Source organism: Anneissia japonica, unplaced genomic scaffold, assembly GCF_011630105.1.
Source record: "Anneissia japonica isolate Jap-2015-1 unplaced genomic scaffold, ASM1163010v1 scaffold26_len2425191_cov177, whole genome shotgun sequence".
In the NCBI taxonomy this organism is placed as follows: Eukaryota; Metazoa; Echinodermata; class Crinoidea; order Comatulida; family Comatulidae; genus Anneissia; species Anneissia japonica.
In genome coordinates this window covers 1,238,383-1,262,826 of record NW_022685220.1, presented here as the reverse complement: position 1 = coordinate 1,262,826, position 24,444 = coordinate 1,238,383, and the positions used below count along the sequence as shown (strand labels likewise).

General features: G+C 36.9%; 3 protein-coding genes across 3 annotated transcripts; 2 read left to right on the top strand and 1 right to left on the bottom strand.

The window, feature by feature from the left end:
* Positions 1 to 400: 400 nt before the first annotated feature.
* Positions 401 to 2,649, bottom strand: LOC117108955 (trihydrophobin-like). Its single transcript, XM_033251152.1, has 2 exons — positions 2,497 to 2,649; positions 401 to 1,705 (listed from the first exon to the last, which is right to left on the bottom strand). The coding sequence occupies exons 1-2, from the start codon at positions 2,528 to 2,530 to the stop codon at positions 1,272 to 1,274; spliced, it is 468 nt and encodes a 155-aa protein (XP_033107043.1). The 5' UTR covers positions 2,531 to 2,649; the 3' UTR covers positions 401 to 1,271.
* A 16,791-nt stretch (positions 2,650 to 19,440) lies between these two features.
* On the top strand, positions 19,441 to 20,130 carry LOC117108584. The gene has a single exon (XM_033250660.1). It carries the CDS (start codon positions 19,441 to 19,443, stop codon positions 20,128 to 20,130), a length of 690 nt encoding a protein of 229 aa, XP_033106551.1.
* A 103-nt stretch (positions 20,131 to 20,233) lies between these two features.
* LOC117108579 lies at positions 20,234 to 21,298 on the top strand. Its single transcript, XM_033250647.1, has one exon. The coding sequence runs from the start codon at positions 20,234 to 20,236 to the stop codon at positions 21,296 to 21,298; it is 1,065 nt and encodes a 354-aa protein (XP_033106538.1).
* Positions 21,299 to 24,444: the final 3,146 nt, after the last annotated feature.

Below are 24,444 nucleotides of genomic sequence, written 5' to 3'. Positions count from 1 at the left end.
CACCCCTGCATAAGAGTTCATTCTGGGTTTTGGGTTGGTAATAATTTCTAGCTGTTGAGTTATAGTTGACAAAGTAGGTCAGCAATTTTGACTTCTTGGGCTAACAATCTATAGTAAATTCAGCCGGATGCCGAATTAACAAACGATCTTAGTCCCGCCTTCAAGAAACTCTGCCTGGAGATCTAGAGACCAATTTAGAATTCATTGGAAATCTGTGACACTGAACATACACTATCAGGTATTCGGTCAGATTTCTGTGACGTCAGCCGTGCACAATGCCCTGTATTAGTCCAGGTTTGCTAAAATAATGTCTATTTGAGGGACACCACTAGGATAATATATGCCCGACTTCAGCTAATGAAATGTACATACAGAATATAATAATGACAGAATACAAGAGTTACGTAACGTGGAAGTTCGTTTAATGGTAAAGTAAGTTGAATTATAATGCACGTTCTTTTCTTAATCAGGAAGCCGATGAGTCACTAACTTTCAGAATGTGGGAACTAGTCATTAATTTCCGATTTCCTGCTACCACATCCATTTCTATCAACTTTGCAAAATTACAAAATTAATTTTAGAATAGATTCCTTTAAAACAGTTGAATTTTAAAATACATTCAGTACTTCTCATGTTTCATTCTTAAAGCAGTTAAATTTAAAAATATATTTTATATTTTTATATTTGTTTCTTAAAACACTTACATTTAAGAATATAATCAATGTCGCTATTTAAAAGTAAGTGATTTAAAGTAACGGATATAAAAATAATTACCTTGTTACTGACAAAACCATTCATTTAAAGTAACGAATTTAAAATATATTTCTGTTTCTTTAAACAGTTAATTGACAAACAGCTTAACATTTATAAAGAAACGTAAATCAGCGAATGTCTGAACATTGGATTCTTCGATTTTCCGTTGATTTGTAACCTACTTCGTTACATTTTTAAAATTCAAAAACATTTGCAGCGTCTTAGTAATCTATAATCAAATACATTGAACAAAATATCTGTTCAAATACACAAATGCAAATAGTATGCTACTATCATTTCTTCTACAATTTTACTATAAAATACATACAGAATTTTTGTTTTTGATTTAGTATTATTTATAAAACTATGACTCGATAACAACACTAAAGCCTTCACAAATAGGCCTGCCTATTTGTAAATTGATGTACAATATAAATTTGTAGACTTTTTACTCATAATTCTTTGAATAACTTCTAATTGAAATAATAGCAGAATTTCTTCTGTTTTTAAATAATATTCTATGCTGAAGCTTGGGCTCGGGTTGAATCTTTCATAGCCTGGGCTCGTTTGCGGCGTACGAGGAATACTAGAAGAACAGCACAACCGACGACGAATAAAACAGCAACGAAACCAAGTGCGAATTGTCCACCACCGCTCATAGCTTTTTGTGCATTTGGTCCATTAGCACCGTTACCGTTAGGGTTGACTGTCGTTGAATCTTCGACGGAATTATCATCGTTACCATTAGAGCTACCAGGTTGATACGTTGGATATGGAAATACAGATGCACCATATCCATAGTCTGGAGCTCCACCGGTTCCTCCATTGTTGTTTCCACCTACACCATTGACACCGGTGCCTCCACCGACGCCACCAACACCATTACCCCTAAAGGGAGGGGTCGTTGTTCCAATTGGTACAATTTGTCCATTTATATACGAACATAAGTATGCTGAAAAAGATATGTTATGTAAACAATTATCTATATAGATAAACCATTATGCATACAATGCAGTAAATATGACTATATTTTATATCTATTTGGATAGGTGACAGTTACAACGAGTATATTATGGGGAGTATAATACCAATAACGAAAACAAGATCTTAATGTAATATTTGTACATATGATGCTTATATTCATAGTCACAGGGTTTGTACATTCAAAATTCTTAACTTACGAATGTATATTTTCTTTCAACAGACTTACTTTTACGTCACGTATAACTAGGCTCATGTCTTATTAAATTTCAACTTTAATACTTCTTATGAATTAACTTATTTTCTCGTAACAAGCACATGAAATATATAATAATAAGTTTAAAGTCGAAGAATGCCAAATTTACGATTATCGTAAAAATTGATTAGAATATATAGCATATTAAATCGGCATAAAATGAAACTGTTGAAAAAACTGTTAAAAAAAATTGCTTATTATTATGTCAATATTTTTATGTGATAAAATTATTTTATGACAAAAGAACGAATTTCAGGATGTGCAATATAATTTTGTATAATGGTTCTAAAAATCTTTTCATTGTCCATTTCTCAACGATTACGAATACGTGTGTTTTATGTATTTTAAACAGATATAAAAATGCTACATTAGGCCTACATTAAATTAATGGTAAATGACTGTGTATTTGTAAAGCGCATATTACTGGATAGTCGCTATGCGCTTAAATGCATTCCTGAAAGAACAAGTACATATTAACATAAAAACTCAATAGTTCAAAAACTTACCAAAGGTGATTGTGAGAATAAAAGTGCACTTCATTTTGGCAGGTTTCGGCAAAGTGTCAGCTTGAAGGATGAAATCGAACCGATTGAATGTCTTTCCGAACTCAGAAAGGCCCCAATTAAGTAGTAAATTTAACTTCCGTCAATGATGACATCATCACTAAACACATGATGACTAAATACCCTGTACTGGAGAAGTGCTTCCTACAAAAAAAGATGTTGAACATGACAACGTGTTTCTCAAAAGCTGTGGTCCAAATAAGGCCATTAAATGAGTAAGTTCTAGTCCCAACTTGCAGATAGTTAATCCTGTATTATCGTGTTTCCTTCAGTTGGATCACGATATATTTATCACTGTGTGAAAGGGATACTTTTAAGTCAAATGGTTAATATAGTTTTGTAACCGAAAGAAAAGTGTCTAATATGTTATTATTTAATGTGATAGTGAACCAGATATTCACTAACATAATTTTGGTTTAGGCATGCTTGATATTTGATTACTTGTGCTTAAAATTTGGATGATCGTTTCCTTTAAATAATGTGTCATGATCTATTTTTCTAGCCTAATTAGAGCCTGCATTTTAAAAATATTGAGGGATATTAAGTAATACGCGTTGGTTGTCCGATTTTCTATAGAATTCTAGACAAACAAACCACGCCAACCACAGACACAGAATGTTGCATCCCGGACATTGCACAACTCGAGTTCCCAAAGCAACTTTCACCGGTTTTCGCCCAGTATTGTCACCAACGACCTTTCTACACCATATTCTTGTCGCTCAACCTAATTTTATCCAACGTTTTGTGGTCAAATTGATTAGGATGGTGGCGTATATGGAACGCCGTTACAGCCTTTTGTGGCTAATTTTCGTTCGGCGCATTTACCATTTGCCCTTTCATTATTACATACGGCTTTTTTTTTACCATTACGTACGACTGTTGTATTATTACGTACGTCTCTTTTATCATTACGTACGACTCTTTATCATTATGTACTTCTTTTTCATCATTACGTACGGCTCTTTTATCCATATGAATTTGTAAGAGCCAAAAACAGCACCTAACAGAACAGATTAATTCTTGCTATCTAGCGCGTATCATTCAATGTTTCCTGTGCCGGTTCAGCGCGAGATGTAGGCTACGTAGTGAACCGGCGAACGCTTGCATTCATTTCACTGTAACATGTGAATTTTGAGTGAAGCAAAATTATAACTGCAAACCTAATTATATTTACATGATGAGCATCTACTGATCATAAGCTTTCCATTCATATATTTCATGAAGTAAAAAGAGCAATAGAAAGGGTGTAAGGGGCCATCCATAATTATCAACATTTTCAAAATACTACAAAACAGGTATGCTTTAGGGGGTTGAAAGTGTAAGCATAAGTACTCTTTTATGAAAAACATAAAATGTTGATCTCAAAATGACACAGATCAACATTTATTGTGTACTCTTTCGGGGGGAGGGAGGGGGTAACAGAAAAGATTATGTTTTTAAAATGTTGATAATTATGGATGACCCCTAACTTATCAAACAAACACCAGGCACACCCCAGTCTTTCTAATGTTTCCTCTGTGCGAGTTCAGAGCGTGATGTAGGCTACGTAGTGAACCGGCAAACGCTTGCATTCATTTCACTGTAACATGTGAATTTTGAAGGAAGCAAAATTATAACTGCAAACCTAATTATATTAACAAGATGAAAATCTACTAATCATAAGCTTTCCATTCATATATTTCATGAAGTAAAAAGAGCAATAAAAAGGGTCTAACTTATCAAACAAACACCAGGCACACTCCAGTCTTCGCATCAGTCGCCGGATGAAAATGATTACGCTGAAACAAGGGCCTGTATACAATACAATCAATGGTGTTTGGAAGGCTTGATTCTATTGGTTTCCAAAAGTGACAGGGCTAAATATTGACTAATCAAAACCATTTTTACAACAAGCATGGTAGAAAGAATAAAGATCAACTTACAGAGAAACCGATTGGTCAAATACTTTGCGAGTTATTCTGATTAGAATTTGGTAACATGAGCCGCGAAAGGTAAAACATCTGCTTTCTACGCTGGAAATCCAATTTAGTTGCCTACTTTTAATCCAAAAGTGACAGGATAAAAAAATAAATCTATCTCGTTTCATTTCATCTCATTAGAAAGAGGAAAGATAGATCTTTTATTTAAAAAAAGGAGGAAATTGATCTGATGAGCAGTTCCAAAGCTATGGTAGAAAAGGCTGTAAAAAAGGGTGTTTTCAGGTTCTTTTTAGAGCAGTTTTATCAATTTATGCCAGCGCGCAACTAAAGAGCGCGTACAAATTCATATGATTTGGTGCTTTTACATTTCGGCCCTTTCATCATTACGTTCGGCCCTTTCATCATTACGTACGGCTCTTTTATCATTCGGTGCTTTTACCATTAGGCTCTTTTAGTATTCGGCGCAAACATGATCTTTGACATCGGTTCAAGTGGAAAAAAGCAACGGCTGTGGGAATGAGCCTAGTGGAACTTGTGCATTGTTATCACTTCGCGCCGTCACGTCGATCACCGACACACTCTTGTAACAATCATAATAAGAGTTTTGCAGAAAATAGGGTTAGGCCTAAAGATAACTTTTATAAATATTTTATTATTGTCCACCAAAACAATGTTTTAATATTAAAGGTCTATATCTAAAATATCACAGGCCTCTCTAATCTAGGCCTAGTAGTAGTAGGGTTGGTAAGTAAGGTATAGTGTATGCCTAGGCCCTAGCTAGGCCAAGGTCTGTCTGATAGGCCAGGCCTAGGCTAGTCATTCATATGTATAGATGGGTCTCTCTCTGGGCTGTTTGTAGGCCTATGACCTAGGCATAGGTATATAGCTTTATAGTGATGCATACCTTAAATAATAATAATTAATAATAAACCTAGACATCCAGACTACGACAGTACATTGAAAGACGTCTCTGGATCCGCCCATGATTCTTATATTTTTGCATTATTTTGATGATTGTTCATGCACAGTATTCATGAACTGCCTTTATATTTTGGAAACTTAGGACACAGTCCCAGATACACTAATGTGTTGAATGCATTGGTGCTGTATCCTATGGAGCATAGTCAAAGAATTCCCAGATACATTGATGTCATTATTTACATCAGAGGGAAAAGAAACCATGACAAGAGAGTTTCTTGAATAGTATCATGATGGTGTCATATTCTGAAGAAGGATCCAATTTGAGGGAGGATGACACCATTTTTTGCTGGGAGGTTTTCCTCACAAGGACTGTGAAGGTAATTATTTTTTAACATACCCTCTTAATGTTATATGCCTAAGTATATATGGTACTTTTAGTATTTGAACCCAGGTCTGCGAGTTTAAAAAACACTACTCTAAACACTGCTTCAAATTGTATTCACAAGTAACACAGTATAACTGAAGGGTTTCGTATAAATACACCAAACATTGTACGTACAGTATTATTTTTCTCAAATTGCCTATAAATTATGCAGTGGTGAGTGTGGTGCTCCTTTTTCTGATTTAAGGTTTATTTTAATTTGTGATCCATCCTTCTGTAGCTCCTTGAACACTACTGCATTGAATGTGCGCTTTATAAATCTTGTAATCAAATTATTATTAGTACAGATTTTAAGTTTATTCTTTGACCCTGCATTTTTTACCGTCCCTTCAATATTTAAGAACCAGCTTTAGGCTGTTCACAGATACACACTCATACACCGACAGACAAATATACTCCAAACCAATATTTAATGTCAACATTAAAGGCCAGGGTCATGAAATGTCAAACTATATAATAAGTTTCAAAACTAGTCAGGTTTAAAGTGTCTGCATCAATTAGCCTATGTCGAAATGCTTGACTGTATTATATGCTCCTATGATATCTTTTTTTTGGCCTTGACCTTACCTGACCTTCCATTTAATGGCATGTGTCATAATGTGAAATTTGTCAGAGTCAAATATTATGATTGACCTGGACCTCAGTTTTTCTACCTTCCGACCAATGAAAATTTAATGGGATCTAAGTTATAGCCAGTCATGGTGATCAAAAATCCAAAAATGCAACCTGTAGAGTGCAAACAAACAGACAGACAAACATACATAACTGACAAACATACCGCCTCCGAACATTTGGTGGAGGTAATAAAAATTAAATTCTGTGAATTTTTAATAACGCAAAATAGAACAAGTATCACTCTCTTCATTTTAGATGGCAAGACAAGAACATCACTTAGTGACATTCTGGCATTTTTCAGTGGAACTGATGTCATTCCACCAGTGGGATTTGAAGACAACATCTATGTCAATTTTTTTCACCAAATCCTGATATAAAAGCCTACCCTATGGCATCGACGTGCACGCTGAAACTTCACCTACCACGTGGGGTGAAGATCCAATACATTTTAGAAATATATTCGAAGAAGCCATCCTTAATGGCAAAGGTTTTGGAAAAATTCTTTCAAGTTTTGAACACATCAAATATGATATTGTGTATTAATATCAATTAACAAAAAACAGAAAAGAACATTCTATTTGCTATTTTTCCTTTTATTGCATTCAATGTATCTTGTATTTGATGTTACTCTGTTATATTATTGCGGAAAAAAAAAACACTACTCCGGTAATTGCTTACAAGACGCCATCAGCGTGTTGGTGATTTAAACTTATCCAAACCAAGTAGGTGCATGCATGACAATCGAGACACGATTAAGAACATTAAAACTTTGTAATAAGTAACTTGAAATGCAACAATTTACATTAACCTTCAACCATGTACTGTAAATATTATCTGATTACTCTTGATTGATATCCAGAATCAAATATAGTTGAGCTAGCTATCCAGAATGTTAAAATCAAAATTAACAAGAACGGGCTGCAGTGCCCAGGTCTGGTTTAGTGAAGTTTTACTTTACCTAATTACACTACTCCTATGACTATTATATTACCGGTGCAGATCAAAATTTAACTTTTTAACATGGAAGATCTAAAATCGTAACTGTATCATCTGTTTACATTATACTTCAACATGAATAAATTCATTATAAAAGGAATCTTTATATGTGTCACTGTGTGGGTAGTATCACTTTCACATCACACAAAAAGATATAGTGCCATAACACTGTACATTAAAAATGTTCTATGAAAGATAGTTTGTAATAAATTGGACAACATCCAAGTACACGTCAACACCATGTTCCCAACTGCTTCGTATTGGATCTATTTCATTGCTGAGCTGCTGGTAAGCATCCTCTACCAGGAGATTTCGTGGCTCCTGCATACACACCTGTGATATTTTATTGTCTTGTTCTTCATCATCGCTTTCAAAATGATGCAAGTGGTGTACCGCAAGCTTAAACATATATGTTATTACTTCGCCATGTAAACCTTCAAACAATACTTTAAATGATACTCCTGGGCGGATACATAGTGGGTGATGGTCATTGATTTCCGGACCCCATCCCCCATCATCTTTAACATATTAGAGTGTGCTTAACTGACAAAAACGTCTAAAAAAGCTAGATAAATAGTCTTCCTCAGGGGTGGTCGTTGTTTGGGGGGGTGGTGGGCTATCATTTATAAGTATAACTTTCAGGCTAATAGGCCTATTATTGTTGGCTGTTAAGTCTCTCAAAAGATGGAGACGGAATGCGGTTCCCCAAGTCATTAAAACTTGTGTTATTTATAGAGGGCCTGAAGTTAACTTCTTTCTGCACCCCCCCCCTCTTGTAAATATCTGGACCCGCCCCAGTATCTCACAGCCTGCGGCTCCCGTTTGGCACCACGTCTGACACATGCAGTCAGTCAAAATAGAAAAAAAAAATCATCGTAGAGTGTGCCTATGTATCCTTGCCGGAACAATTTTATTACTTATACTGTGAATCTCCACTTGTTGGAGAGTTAACTAGATTCTATCTGCTCTCATGGATGCAATGTGTGCTATTTGTGCCAAAAAGCTTTTAACCCGTTCGTTTTAGTAAGTGGTTTCCTACATCTAATAGTACCACAACAATTACTCTCAGGAAATCAAATAAATTCAAACATTTTAATTGTAAAACAAATAGTTTTAAGAATAGTCCACTCCCTTATCTTACCAATTTAATTGAGCTTCAATAATTACTTTATCTTCGGCACACATGGCATGCATCCTTGCTTAGTTTTGTGTATCTGGTCCTTTCTTTCCAATATCAAATTTTCAACCATTTTTTAACGCAATATTTGTAATACATATTGAATTTTCAATTAATTTTTTTGTATATCAATAATAATAATTGATTATTCTTAATATGTATTATTGTAATTTAATATTTAATCTGTAAATGTTTGAATGTGTAGTTTTGTTTAAGCCTCTTTTTTATTAACTTTTTGTTTTCAAGCGCATGGAGGATATCTTATATTTAAAGGTCATCTACTGTCTCTTATACACATCTAGATGTGTATAAGAGACAGGTATAGGCAAATATACAACATAAAATACACCTAAATAGCTAGTCAAATGGTATCAGATATATGCTACAAAACTGCACCCAACGGAAGCACAGTGGGCGTAGCTATTCGCGAGAGTTCCAAATTGAGTGAAAGTGGTCCCGGTAGCGTAAAAATTTAGGCGTTTTTAGAGTCTACTAAATAATTGTATTTCTCCCCAGGGGAGGCGGTAGCTCTTTCTCTTCCCCTCCCACGGCTCCATCCCTGCTTTCGGAATTGACTTCTTCCAACTTGGGACCCCTGCTGTTGTGAATAAATACCAAGTTTCTCTTAATTACTTACGTTTCTTTTAGCATACTTAAATAGGCCTACTCTATATCCGGAGTAAGGAAAACCCCCTCCCTCGTCAATTATTTTAAAAACGAGAGTGATAATCTAATATTTTTTCTATAATACCCTAAAAGAGCAACTAAATCCTAAGGGGAAAAACACAATTAGGCCTAATAGAACGTACCCTCTCCCCTTCAAACTTAGGGACAAGAAAATATAGATCCAGGTCCTCTAATACTTCTGTGATTGATCGAGACATTTTTTTTTCGTTAGTTATTAATCATCTCTTTAGAATAAGACAATCAGATGTCGAGTATGCTTTGTTATGTGCGATTTTCCTCTAGGCTCATAACAGCCGTTGAAATTTTCAATTAATCCGATGTCAAAGGTCATGTTTGTGCCGAATAGTAAGAGGGCCTAATGGTATTAAAGCGCGAAATGATAAAAAAAAAAGCCGTACGTAATAATGAAAGGGCCGAACGTAATGATGAAAGGGCCGAATGGTAAAAGCACCAAATGATAAAAGAGCCGTACGTAATGATGAAAAAGACGTACATAATGATAAAAGAGCCGTACGTAATGATACAAGAGCCGTACGTAATGATAAAAAAGCCGTACGACGAAATGATGAAGAAGCCAAATTGTAAATGCGCCGAACGAAAAATAGCCACCAAAGGCAGTAACGGCGTTCCATAGGCGTAAGCCTACGAACTATGACTAATTATGATTGCCCACGGACAGACAATACCTCATTAATCAGAGGCTGTTAAAACAAGGAAAACTGATATATGACTTAATTGTGATTCTTTGTATTAGCTCATATTATTACAAGGAAGCATGGGCCACTTTGACACTCTATGGTGCCTTTACCAACCGTCCTCTCATTGACCTTCGCCATTCTGTATATTATTTACTGATGCACCCATGGTCGGTCTTCGCTAACGAATAATTCGAATTCTATCATTACGGCTTTTTTCCGGACGCCCTCGTCTGCCCGTCGATTGACAATCAACCTCCCATCCGATGGTTGCCATCTAACAGATTTCCGCAACAGATGTCACCCAGTGAATTTGCAAACCTGACTATTCGTCACGCAGTTGTTGCGACCCGGATTAACCATGGCCTGCCATCCGGCCTGTTACCATAATCTGGTCCATGCTCTCTGAACTTATCTTCTCAGCCACTGGGTTATAGGGTCTTAGGCTTATGCTCAATAAGTTCTTTTTTTATAATTATTATGATAATTAATTTCATTTTCAACATATCACCGCTTTCCTTTAATCCTCGAATATGCGCCCCGGAGCTTATACATATTTGGAAGCTTTAGTGTTCGGCGCATATTCGAAAGCGGCGCCTATTAAAACACATTGGTGTGGCGCTTTCCCGTGGACCTATATAACCAGGACTATCTATAATTGGGACATTTTGGATTGTTTTCTGTTCACATTACGATTAACTTTTTGTTTTCAAGCGCATGGAGGATATCTTATATTTAAAGGTCATCTATACCTGTGGTAGTTGTAGTTCGGTAGGCCTATCATATGCCTTACATCATCGTATATAAACGTTCATAAAGTTATGCTTGTGTCTTATTCATTGTGTTATTCATTTGAACACTGTATACTTTGTATTTAAAGCCCTGTTTCTCAAATTGTTTTATTACACACATGATAATATGTATTCTGGATTAAGCACCGCTGCGCCTATTCAAAGTTGAATAATCTCGAATAAGAACCGCGGCGTTTATTCGAGAGCGGCACTTAGGGAAAAAAGAAATCACGTTTGGTGCGGTGCTTTTTGCGAGCAGCGCTTATTCGAGGATTTAATGAAAAAAAATTTTTTTTTTCTTATTTAGCAAATAGTTTTGCCAAAAACATCCAGAAGGAGAAGGAAATACAAATACAATTTTATCGGTGAATGTAAACAGTACAGTAATGGGATGGTTAAATTCTTTGAATTTATGTAATCAGGAAGAAATATAGCCTACATATCTTATTTTTAAGGATTTCGAAGCAGCGGCGTGGCGGGCGTAATACAAATATAAACAAGCTTTAATATTTTTTCTTAAGTTTCCATTTTTTTTTCGTGGCGGTGGTTTACGCTAAAAAACTGAATTTTATTTTTATTCGAAATCATCATTATTGGCAGGGGTGGGTTCGCTAAACAAGGTATAAAAATGTTGACTAAGATAAGATAAACTTTATTGTGATAATTCAGGCATGTGAATATGAAATTATTGGACTTGATGCAATTTCAAATATTTGAACACAAAAGCAACAACGAACGTTAGGCCTAAATGTGTAAGAAAATACATTAAAAATTAAATTAAAAAAACCATACAAAGCAATGGCATACATATAAATATTTAACATGGTTAACAATAGAATTACAGTGGAGAAATTATCTTTTAAAATTATCATTGGATATATTGGTAGAGTTGAAAGTGAAAGACTGTTTACATCGCTTGGTCCTCCGGAGTGGCTTAGTCCAGATTTTGTTGTGACATAGATTCTATTAAGTGAATGGGGACCATCATTCATGATTTTTCCAAGCATATTAGTTACATTCTTCAAGTACAAACTGTTTAGGTCATTTAATTTGTTTTCCTTATATTTTTTTTTCTAGCATAATTCATAGCTTTCCTAAGCTTATCTTTGATAAATTCACTTACTAGTGTATACCACATGACACAGTTTTACATCAGGGAACTTGGATAACACAACAAGAATATAACTACGCTAACAAGTACATGTTTTGGTTTGCTTTCTTGGTAAGATGCAGTGTATAATCAGGGAATAGTAAAATCAATGTAATTGTTCCCTGATATATTTTTTCCTGTTTTTCTTTTTCTATATATTTTTTATTATTTTATTCTGCTCAATTTAAATCTCATGTAAACTTTTTTTTAGTTTTAAGTATGTAAGCCATTACTTTAGGCATTTTTATGATAGCTTTCATCATAATCATTAACATTATCATAATTATTACCATCGTTTATAATCAGCTACTGTTTTGCTACAATGATTAATAATTTTAATGAAGTAAGGCAGCTTATAATGACTCAACTGAGGTCACAATTTACTGAAGTGATCTTTATTAGTCATCATTAATCAATTAATTATTGCCATAAAGATGCAACAATTTATCTTGTTTAGTTCCGTTTGAAATTTTGTACTACTTTCCGTTCCAGTTTTTTAAACTATTTTTGTAATTTGAATATCAATAGTGAAGATGCATATTAAAAATCGGGCTTAATCGTGTGACACATCGTGAAGGCCAACAGAATAATATAAGACATTTAATTTCAAATATGACACTGTGTAACATTATTAAGTAGGACTACAGGCGTATGTTGGCCTTTTATTGACCTGTACATTATTCATCAGTAAGCATTTGTTCCGGGGTGGTGCCAGCGGGGTGGGGAGCCACGTTAAAATCTGTCGGAGAAAAATGAGATATGGTTGGCATACGCAAAATCTTCTTCTTCAGTTCTTATATAACGCCTATTCAAACGTCAAAGCTATTGATGATCATTGGCAAATTATCCAAACCTCTTTTAAAGCTATTGACAATATCATCATCATCATCATCATCATCATCATCATCATCATCATCATCATCATCATCATCATCATCATCATCATCATCATTATCATCATCATCATCATCATCATCATCATCATCATCATTAAATTATCATCATTGTACAATTAGATTGTACTTAACGGCATGCACCTTTTTATACCAAACAAATATTGCGGTAATAATTGTCGTAATATAACGTATTTCTGTATGAATGGGTTAGTATTCCGGCATGCCATTGGTAGGTGTCAATTGTATAAACAGAATGCAAGTTTGCCTGTAACCATTATGCTAGGCTAAGATTTCTGATATAACCAGCCTACTACATCGTCGGGCCTACTGTACAATTTATTTCATTCGTTTATACATACCATCTCAAAACGACCAATGAAGTCTGATAAATTATAAACCAATAGATTTTCTTAAAAGGAAAGCCTCTTTAACAAAGGTTAATATGGTAAAATAATATCAAAATCAGTAGTGCTCATAGCGTCGAAAAGTTAGGATGTGTTTGATTGAAACGCATGGCGTCGTTTAATTCATGTATAAACTTAAAACGAAGATGATCGTATTACACTTTAATAAAAAAAAAATTTAACTCGTCTTCAACATTACCTGAGTTACAGAGGCGGCAGTCTATTTCCAATGAAGCCATAGTCCCCGCCCCTACCACCTAATAATACCACGTAAATAAGTTTTAGGAATAACAGGTCCAATTTTACGGTACTAGGACATTTCGCCGAATGCCAGTTTGCCGACGGACGTCTGGCCGACAGACAGTTGACCAAAAGAAAATTCACTGACACCGGAATTCGCAGAAATCGAATTCGCCGACTAGATAATTCGCCGACAGCCAATTCACCGACAACCAATTTGCCGATAATTTATTTTTGCGATATTGTGATTGATGTTTCTTCGACAGATGTTTTGTTTTGTGGAGGACTGGGTAGTCTATTTACCCAGAAATTTCACTCTCATACCTAAAAAATTGTACTATGTACATATCAACATTACAATAGAAAAAAAAAGTTTCTTAACACAATTTATAAGGTGGGGGGCGGGGGGCGGTGGGATCGCATCCTTGCAGCCCCTGCATCTACCCCAGATTATTACGGCCCTTCCATTATTGTAAAGAATAGTAATACATACCAGAATAGAAAAAATCTTTCACGATTTAAACAGTGGCCTACTAATTCATCTTATGAACTTTTAACTTTGAACTTATGAAATTAATCATCTAAATATGACACCTGGTGGCAGGTCCATCCATTAACATGTTCACAAAAAATATCGGCGAATTGTCTGTCGGTAAATTTTCTGTGGGCAAATTGGCTGTCGGCAAATCGTCCTGTCGACAAACTGGCATTCGGCAAAATGGTATTTCGGTCGATAGTCTGTAGGTCAAATATCTGTCGGTCAAATGTCTGTCGGTGAAACGTCCGGTCACGAATTTTACTAGTAGTAGTTTATTTCTTCTAATCTTATGAACATTGGCAAATTTCTGTCAAATTCACCATTATACTAAAAATTCTGTTCTACCTTTTCTCAACATTTGTCAAATTCCAGCCGATTCTACCAACGTGATCAGTTTCGGTAACAAATAAAACGCTGACACTTCTATACTGACACTTGTAAGATCTATTAGGTGGAATCAGGTGCCAATTCCTTACCCCTTATTTAGACTGAATAAAGTAATATTGTGGGAATGTGACCTGCTTTCGTTTCAGACACGTCGGAACGCACCGTAACGGCAATATTGCGGTAATATTACTAGGTCTGAGATAGAACGCCGCGTAACCGAGACGTAACCCCAATAGTGCGGCTGAGTTTACAGCCCTGACTTCTTCATAACGAAGGCAATGTCGGGAAGATTCTCTGTATAAAAGTGGCTTCAGAAACGCCAGTGCGAGCACACTTTGGGCTATCTGGAAATATAAATATGGTTTAATTTTCCATTATTTGATGTAACGAGATTGTCTGTTGACGTTGAAAGGATGAATGTTAAGAGGTCATTGTAACTGTCATTATAAATGAATTGTATCAGGATGAACCGCCCCCCCCCCCACATATAATAATTAAGGGGGTTTGGTCCCCCTTTCGACCGTAATATAATTTCATAAGTCAAGACGATTCCTGAAAATTATCTTACAGCTAGCAGGATACCAGTATCTCTGCCCACAAATATCTGAATTACCTTTAATACACGACTAGAGTGGGAGTGCCTTTATATAATTTGAGGTATGAGAAAAAGCGTGTAAATATAAGATTGCTTTTCGGCACACGTAGAAGATAAAGTAATACATCAAAGACAACTAAGTTTTATTTCCTATGGTACAATACAGAAATTAATTAGATCCTTATGATTGTCGAACATCGCTGATAAAAGACCATAGTGATGTGATGATGATGAATTTTACTATTTATTATATATCATTTCTGGCCATCAGAGGTACTATTTCCTCAAATGTTTTCCTCAGTGTTGACTTAAGGCTTTGAAGTAGGTAAAGTAAGGTAAGTGCATTAAAGACAAGTTTTATAGTCACGGTACATCACACATATTAAATAGATCTCTATGGTTGCCGAAAATCGCTTATAAAAGATCATGAAACATTTTGTTGGCACTTAATTTTTACTATAATGGTGATGTGATAATGATGAACTTTATTATATGAGAGTGTAATTTCCGGCTACCTAGAGGTACTATTTCCCTACATTTTCGCACCTTAGCCCCCACCATTGTTGAAAATGAGGTGGGTGTGGACTTTGAAGTAGGTAAAGTAAATACATCAAAGAAAATGTTTTAAATTGTTACCGTATGGTACAACATACATATTCATTAGATCTCTATGGTTCCCGAAAATCGCTAATAAAAGATCATGAGAAATTTGTTGGCGCTTTATTTTGACTAAAATGGTGATGTGATGATGAATTTTATACTATATAAGAGTGTCATCCTTCTAGACGTACTGTTTCTTCAAATGTTAGCACCTCAGGCCCAACCATAGCGGGGCTGAGATGGGTGTGAACTTTAAAGTAAATAAAGTAATGTAAATACATCAAGGAAAATGGTTTTAAGTTTAAATTTTCAGAGATCCCAAGTTTGAAAACCAAAAAATAGGGAGATTTTTTGTTGGCGCTTCATTTTGATTATAATGGTGAGATGAAGATGATGAATTTTAAGAGAGTGTATTTCTCAAATTATAAACACCTGTGATATTTTATTGTCTTGTTTTTCATCATCTCTTTCAGAATGATGAAAGTGGTGTACCGCAAGCTTAAACATATATGTTATTATTTCGTCATGTAAACCTTCTAACAATACTTTAAAATGATACTCCTGGGCGGATACATAGTGGGTGATGGTCATTGACTTCCGCACCCCCTCCCCCATCATCTTTAACATATTAGAGTGTGCTTAACTGACAAAAACGTCTACAGTTGTTAGATAAATAGTCAACAACTTTTTTTCTTCTTCAGGGGTGGTTGTTTTGGGGGGAGGGGGTCTATCATGGAGACGGAAGGCGGTTCTCCAAGTCATTAAAACTTGTGTTATTTATACAGGGTGTATGAGTTATCTATAGTATAATTCTCTTAACTATTGAGGACGCACTTGCTATGAAGAAGCAAAGTCATGGCGGTACTTGTTGATTAGTTTGAATTACAGAAGTGAAGAAACCTAGTTTGATTTATGTAAAAACGTTGCCCTATAAGGCGGGGATAAGTTATTAGAAGCCACAAATCTTCGGTAAGCTATCAGTTCTGTTGTTTCATTTCCCGTCCTTATATCATTCACGAAGATTTACGTAAATCACGATGGCAACAAGATCAGGAAAAGTATACAAAACAAGTAGCCTGCCAGAACATTTATCGAAGAAAGTTTCGAAAGCAAATGCAGATGCTGTTAGCCTGGGGTCTCGAAGAAGTCGAGTCTCATCTGCTAGATGGTCGCTGCACAAGCTCGGGCCAAAGCTGAAGCAACAAAGGTTCAGTTGGAATACATTAGACGCCAAGCGACTATCCAGCAAGAAATGGCTATTCAAGAAGCTGCACTGCAAGTCCTTGAAGTCGAGAAGAGTGCAGCTATAGCTGAAGTTGAAGCATCCATATTGGAAGCAGCAGCGGTGGAGGCAGAATTGGAGGAAGAAGGTAGTCAAGATCTTCCTAAAGAAAGTATAACATCCAGAGATCGAGTGCAGGAATACATCGCATCACTTGCACCAGTGGATCAAGCGGAACCCGAGGCAGAGACGGAGGTTCCTACCAGCCTTACAACGTTTCATGGCCTACAACAAGAATCCCCACCTAAAGCAGTTGAGCCCTTAGGTTCACCTCATCAATCTACATCTGATCTGAACACCACTTTCAAGCAGTTGGTGGATTCCATTAGACTCCTACCAGTCAAGGTAGAGATCTTCTCTGGAGATCCATTAAAATTTCCAAGTTGGTATGCTTCCTTCAGTGAACTTAGAGCATGTGGTACGTATGAGAAGCTTAATCTATTGGCTCAACATCTAGTGGGTGAACCTAAGATGCTCATCGCTAGTTACCTTTTACTGCAAACCGATGAAGCATATGTGCAGGCGAAGAATGAGCTCAGGAAAAGATATGGTCATTCCACTGTTGTTGCCACAGCCATGTTATCAAAACTGAATGAGTGGCCAAAGATCAATGCCAAAGATAATGTGGCATTAAGAAAGTATTCAGATTTCCTTTCAGAAGTGGTTGCAGCTAAGAAAACAATTGTTGACTTGGGCGTATTAGATTACCCTCAGGAGAACAAGAAGTTGGTGTCTAAGCTACCCTACCAGTTAGAGACAAAATGGATAGCTATAGTCAGCTCCAGTATGGAATTGTCGATATTTCCAAGGTTTGAGCAGTTCTCAGACTTCGTTAAAAAGAAATCAAATGAAGCCAACATCCCCATGTTTCAGACACTTAATCTATCTCAAAGAATGGAAGCATCTGAGGGGCCGGGTGGTAGTCCGTGAGATTGAAGGGGACATTGGATTGATGCTTGGTAATGCAGTTGCGGATGCATACACTCCCCTAGAGGTTATTTCATATGAAAGTCCTGGATCACCCTATGCAACCAGGTCTATCCTAGGGTGGATTCCCTGGGCTATAATTCGACCAGGATTTACCAATACTGTTGCCACAGCCAACAGAGTGGAGTTAAGAGCTGTTGAGGAACACCAGCAGTTAATTAGATTGGTTCAAGAAGCCGCAAGGATTGACTTTCCAGAAATTGTGTCATCAGAGAAAAGGGCCTTGTCTGTGGAAGATCAAAGGTTTCCCAACTTTATTGAAGGGAATATGCAGTTCAAAGATGGACATTACATTGTTCCCTTGCCATGGAAAAATCAAAATGCAGTTCTTCCCGACAATCATAAGTTAGCCCAGCGGCGATATGACTTGCTGGAAAAAAGGTTTACGCGGGATCCCGAGCTTAAACAAAGATACTCGGAGTTCATGAAGAATATGATGGCTAAGGGATACATGGAGGAGGTAGACGAAAAAACGTATGTGGGCAGCAAAGCATGGTATATACCACATCATCCTGTCATAAATCAGGGTTGTTTTTGACTGCGCAGCCAAGTATGCGGGCGTGGCCCTGAATGACCTACTGCTGCAGGGTCCAGATATAAATAACACCCTGATTGGAGTTCTTATGAAATTTAGAGCAGAGAGAATTGCCCTTACAGCCGATATTGAAAGCATGTTCTTGTAGGTCATTGTTAGGGAGCAAGATAGAGATAGCCTTCGGTTCTACTGGCGTCCAGTAGATGGACAACCAATTAAGACATTCCGGATGACGAGACATCTATTTGGTGGCACTTGCTCACCAGCTTGTGCCAACACGACATTGAGAAGGACATTGGAAGATCATTGTATGAAATATTTTGTTGAGGCAAGACAGGCAATGAAAGAGAATTTTTATGTTGATGATTGCCTGGCATCGGCACCTGACCAGATGAAGGCAGTATGCATGATCAAAGACCTGTCCAACCTCTGTCTTGATGGGGGTTTCTGTTTAACCAAATGGCTGTCCAATGATAAAGAAGTGTTAAACACAGTTCCTGAAGCAGAAAGAGCCCCGGAACTGAAGTCTTTGGATTTAAATAACGATGAGTTGCCAACAGGTAGAACCCTGGGAGTACAATGGTCACCTCAACTGGACACACTAAGTTTTAACATAGCAGCCGCCGAAAGGAATTACACAAGAAGGGGAATCTTGTCTATTACCAGCTCAGTCTTTGATCCATTGGGATTGGTGGCCCCTTTCATTCTCCCAGCAAAAATGCTACTACAAGATCTCTGTCGGCAAGGCCTAGGTTGGGACGAACTCATTGATGATTTCTCAATGCAGCGATGGAGGATATGGTTAGAGGAGCTAAAGAGGCTCAAAGAATGGAGTATGCCGAGGTGTTATAAGTCAAATCTGTCCTCAAATATAATAAGTAAACAGATCCATGTATTTTCGGACGCGAGCGAGAAGGGGTATGGCATGTGCGCCTATTTGAAGCAGGAAGCCCAAGATGGAACGATACAAGTTTCCCTTGTCTTAGCAAGAAGTTGAGTGGCTCCTTTGAAATATGTATCTATCCCTCGTATGGAGTTGACTTCAGCAGTTATGGCAGCCCGTCTCACAGATTCTGTATTACGTGAGTTGAATATCAAGGAAGTTTGTTACTGGACAGACAGCCAGACTGTTCTTAAGTATTTACAGAGTGATACCAGAAGATTTAAAATGTTTGTAGCTAATCGTGTTTCTACTTTATTGGACTTGACCAAAGTTTCACAATGGAGATACGTCAGAACGGCTGACAACCCAGCGGATGAAGCCTCTAGAGGCCAAGGTATTGATGATTTCTTGCGAAATAAGCGATGGATCAATGGGCCTGATTTTCTTGATCAACATGTTGAGCAGCACATAAACCCACAGGAATGTTTGGTTGAAATTGATGAGAATGACCCAGAAGTCAAGAAGGTTTCCAATGTGGTTGTAACCAAAAACCAGTGCAGTTTCCTAGACGGATTGATCTCCAGATGCTCAAGCTTCATGAAGCTGAGGAATGTAGTGGGTCTAGTTTTAAAGTTTGTCAGAAGAGCAAGAAAGAATCAATCAAAGAGCAATGGTGTTGATCAATTGGAGGCCGCAGAGAGGTTCATTATAGTTCATGAACAACAGAAACATTTTGCGGCGGAGTTAACTGCCTTGAAGAATGGGGAGAAGAAATCGATAACTTCGGTAATGAAAGCTAGTCCCTTGCGTAAGCTGGACCCTATGGGGGAAGACTGATAAGAGCAGCCCTCCCAGATGGAATAAAGCATCAGATAATAATCCCCAAGAGATCTGAAATTGCTCCATTATTGCCCTTCAAGCCCATAAAAATGTCGGACACATGGGTCGAGCTGCTATGTTAATGTACATGTGGGAGAAACACTGGATTATGGGGGCTGGAGCATTAATAAAAGGTGTTATCAGTAAATGCGTCATCTGCCGAAAGTACCGTGCCAAGTCTGCAGAACAAAAGATGGCCGCATTGCCAAGTGAGCGTGTGCTCAGCGACAATCCTGTCTTTTACAACACCGGTCTGGATATGTTTGGGCGATTTCAGGTCAAGCAAGGTAGAAGTCAAGTAAAAAGATATGGACTTCTGTTCACATGTTTAGCAACAAGGGCTATACACCTAGAAATTGTGCACACAGCCAATGCAGACTCCTGCCTGAATGCGATACGGAGATTTGTATGCATGAGAGGGTTAATTTCCTCCATCAGAACTGATAACGGAACAAATTTTGTGGCTGCAAGCAATGAGTTAAGCAAAGCCATGGAAACATGGAACAGAAGTCAGATCCCTCAATGGCTGGCTCAACATGGAATTCGATGGGAGTTCAACCCACCCGGTGCTTCCCACTTCGGTGTCGTATGGGAGCGCCTAATTAGAGTTGTCCGCCAGGTTATGAATGGAGTTCTAAAAGAACAGCATCTTCGACTTGATGATGAGGGTCTTTGTACCTTTTTTTGTGAGGTAGAACACATAGTAAATGGAAGGCCAATTACCACAGTATCGTCAGATGCAGACGACTTGCGACCATTAACACCGAATATGATTCTAACAATGAATGAAAAATCTGTACTCCCACCCAGAGTTTTCGATAAAACAGACATGTATGTCCGAAGGCGGTGGCGCCAAATACAATATTCGGCCAATTTATATTGGACAAGATGGCGTAAGGAGTATTTGCCTCTAATGCAAAAGAGGCAAAATGGTTGTATCCGAAGAGAAATTTGCAAAAAAGGAGACATTGTGCTAATTGTTGACGATTTATTACCCAGAAGTACTTGGCTCTTTGGACGAGTTATTGAAACCAAAGCAGACAGCAGAGGACTTGTCCGGTCATGTAGGGTGAAAACACAGCATTCTACATTAGAAAGACCCATAATACTAAATTGTGTTTGTTAATGGAATCAGAGAACAATGGGGCAGAATAAACCCCTCAGTTTAATAACCGGAGGGACAGTCTACTCCCTGAGATGGTTATCATTGTCAAAGTATTAGTAACTGATTAATAATAGTTGAATCTTATTGTACTGTGGAAGTGGTGATTGAAAAGCAGAAAACTATTTACATTTTGATCTTCATACTTAAATTTTAAGATTTAATGTTGACATTGTTTGTTAATTAGTTTCAGATGTTATGTTTAATTTCTAAGTGTTTCAGGAATTATTATATTAGTGTAATTGATCCTCAATTAAGGGGCCGGTGTATGAGTTATCTATAGTATAATTCAGGAATTATTATATTAGTGTAATTGATCCTCAATTAAGGGGCCGGTGTATGAGTTATCTATACAGTAGTATAATTCTCTTAACTATTGAGGACGCACTTGCTATGAAGAAGCGAAGTCATGGCGGTACTTGTTGATTAGTTTGAATTACAGAAGTGAAGAAACCTGGTTTGATTTATGTAAAGACGTTGCCCTATAAGGCGGGGATAAGTTATTAGAAGCCACAAATCTTCGGTAAGCTATCAGTTCTGTTGTTTCATTTCCCGTCCTTATACAGGGCCTGAAGTTAACTTCTTTCTGCACCCACCTCCTGTAATTATCTGGACCCGCCCCAGTATCTCACAGCCTGCGGCTCCCGTTTGGCACCCACGTCTGACACATGCAGTCAGTCAAAATAGAAAAAAAATCATCGTAGAATGTGCCGATGTATCCTTGTCGGAACAATTTTATTACTTATACTGCAAATCTGCACTTGTTGGAGAGTTAACTAAATTCTATCTGCTCTCATGGATGCAATATGTGCTATTTGTGACAATAAAACGTTTAACCCGTTCGTTTTAGTAAGTGGTTTCCTACATCTAATAGTACCACAACAATTACTCTCAGGAAATCAAATAAATTCAAACATTTAATTGTAAAACAAATAGTTTTAAGAATAGTCCACTCCCTTATCTTACCAATTTAATTGAGCTTCAATAATGACTTTATCTTCGGCACACAGTGCATGCATCCTTGCTTAGTTTTGTGTATCTGGTCCTTTCTTTCCAATGTTATATCAAATTTTCAACCATTTTTTAATGCAATATTTGTAAGACATGTTAAATTTTCAATTAATTTTTTTGTATATCAATAATAACTGATTATTCTTAATATTTATTATTGTAATTTAATATTTAATCTGTAAATGTTTGAATGTGTAGTTTTGTTTATGCCTCTTTTTTTATTGTTTTATAATTTAATTTAGATTTTGCTGCAATAGAATGATTTTATATATATACATATATGTATATATGTATGTATGTATATATATATATATATATATTATATTATATTATATTATATATATAATAATGGTGGTGCTGTATAGGCAAATATACAACATAAAATAAACCTAAATAGCTAGTCAAATGGTATCAGATATATGCTACAAAACTGCACCCAACGGAAGCACAGTGGGCATAGCTAGTCGCGAGAGTTCCAAATTGTGTGAAAGTGGTCCCGGTAGCGTGAAAATTTAGGCGTTTTAGAGTCTACTAAATAATTGTATTTCTCCCCAGGGGAGGCGGTAGCTCGGAATACCAAGTTTCTCTTAATTACTTACGTTTCTTTTACTTAAATAGGCCTACTCTATATCCGGAGTAAGGAAAAACCCCCTCCCTTGTCAAATATTTTAAAAACGAGAGTGATAATCTAATATTTTTTCTATATACCCTAAAAGAGCACCGAAATCCTAAGGGGAAAACCACAATTAGGCCTAATAGAACGTACCCTCTCCCTTTCAAACTAAGGGACAAGAAAATATAGATCCAGGTCCTCTAATACTTCTTTGATTGATCAAGACATTTTTCGTTAGTTATTAATAATCACCTCTTTAGAATAAGACAATCAGATGTCGAGTATGCTTTGTTAGGTGCGATTTTCACGCTCTATGGTGCCTTTACCAACCGTCCTCTAATTGACCATAGAGAAAATAGAACTGTTCTATTTTCTCTATGAATTGACCCTCGCCATTCTGTATATTATTTACTGATGCACCCATGGTCGGTCTTCGCTAATGAATAATTCGAATTCTAACATTACGGTTTTTTCCGGATGCCCTCTTCCCGTCGATTGACAATCAACCTCCCATCCGATGGTTGCCACCGAACATATTACCGCAACAGATGTCACCCAGTGAATTTGCAAACCTGACTATTCGTCACCCATTGTTGCGACCCGGATTAACCATGGCCTGCCATCCGGCCTGTTACCATAATCTGGTCCGTGCTCTCTGAACTTATCTTCTCAGCCACTGGGTTATAGGGTCTTAGGCTTATGCTCAATAAGTTCTTTTTTTATAATTATTATGATAATTAATTTCATTTTCAACATATCACCGCTTTCCTTAAATCATCGAATATGCGCCGCGGAGCTTATACATACTTGGAAGCTTTAGTGTTCGGCGCATATTCGAAAGCGGCGCCTATTAAAACACATTGGCGTGGCGTTTTCCCGTGGACCTATATAACCAGGACTATCTATACTAGCTTGGGACATTTTGGATTGTTTTCTGTTCACACTACGATTAACTTTTTTTTATTTAAAGGCCATCTATACCTGTGGTAGTTGTAGTTCGGTAGGCCTATCATATGCCCTACATCATCGTATATAAACGTTCATAAAGTTATGCTTGTGTCTTATTCATTGTGTTATTCATTTGAACACTGTATACTTTGTATTTAAAGCCCTGTTTCTCAAACTGTTTTATTACACACATGATAATATGAACTCTGGATTAGGCACCGCTGCGCCTATTCAAAGTTGAATAATCTCGAATAAGAACCGCGGCGTTTATTCGAGAGCGACGCTTAGGGAAAAAAGAAATCACGTTTGGTGCGGTGGTTTTTGTGAGCAGCGCTTATTCGAGGATTTAATGAAAAAAAATTTTTTTTTCTTATTTAGCAAATAGTTTTGCCAAAAACATCCAGAAGGAGAAGGAAATACAAATACAATTTTATCGGTGAATGTAAACAGTACAGTAATGGGATAGTTAAATTCTTTGAATTTATGTAATCAGGAAGAAATATAGCCTACATATCTTATTTTTAAGGATTTCGAAGCA

Bases quoted from the DNA above. Each gene is read 5' to 3' on its own strand.
- LOC117108955 (XM_033251152.1), bottom strand. From the start codon at position 2,530: ATGAAGTGCACTTTTATTCTCACAATCACCTTTG. The intron at 1,706-2,496 runs GTAAGTTTTTGA...TATCTTTTTCAG, and splicing joins TATTCTCACAATCACCTTTG to CATACTTATGTTCGTATATA.
- LOC117108584 (XM_033250660.1), top strand. From the start codon at position 19,441: ATGGAGTTGACTTCAGCAGTTATGGCAGCCCGTCTCACAGATTCTGTA.
- LOC117108579 (XM_033250647.1), top strand. From the start codon at position 20,234: ATGGGTCGAGCTGCTATGTTAATGTACATGTGGGAGAAACACTGGATT.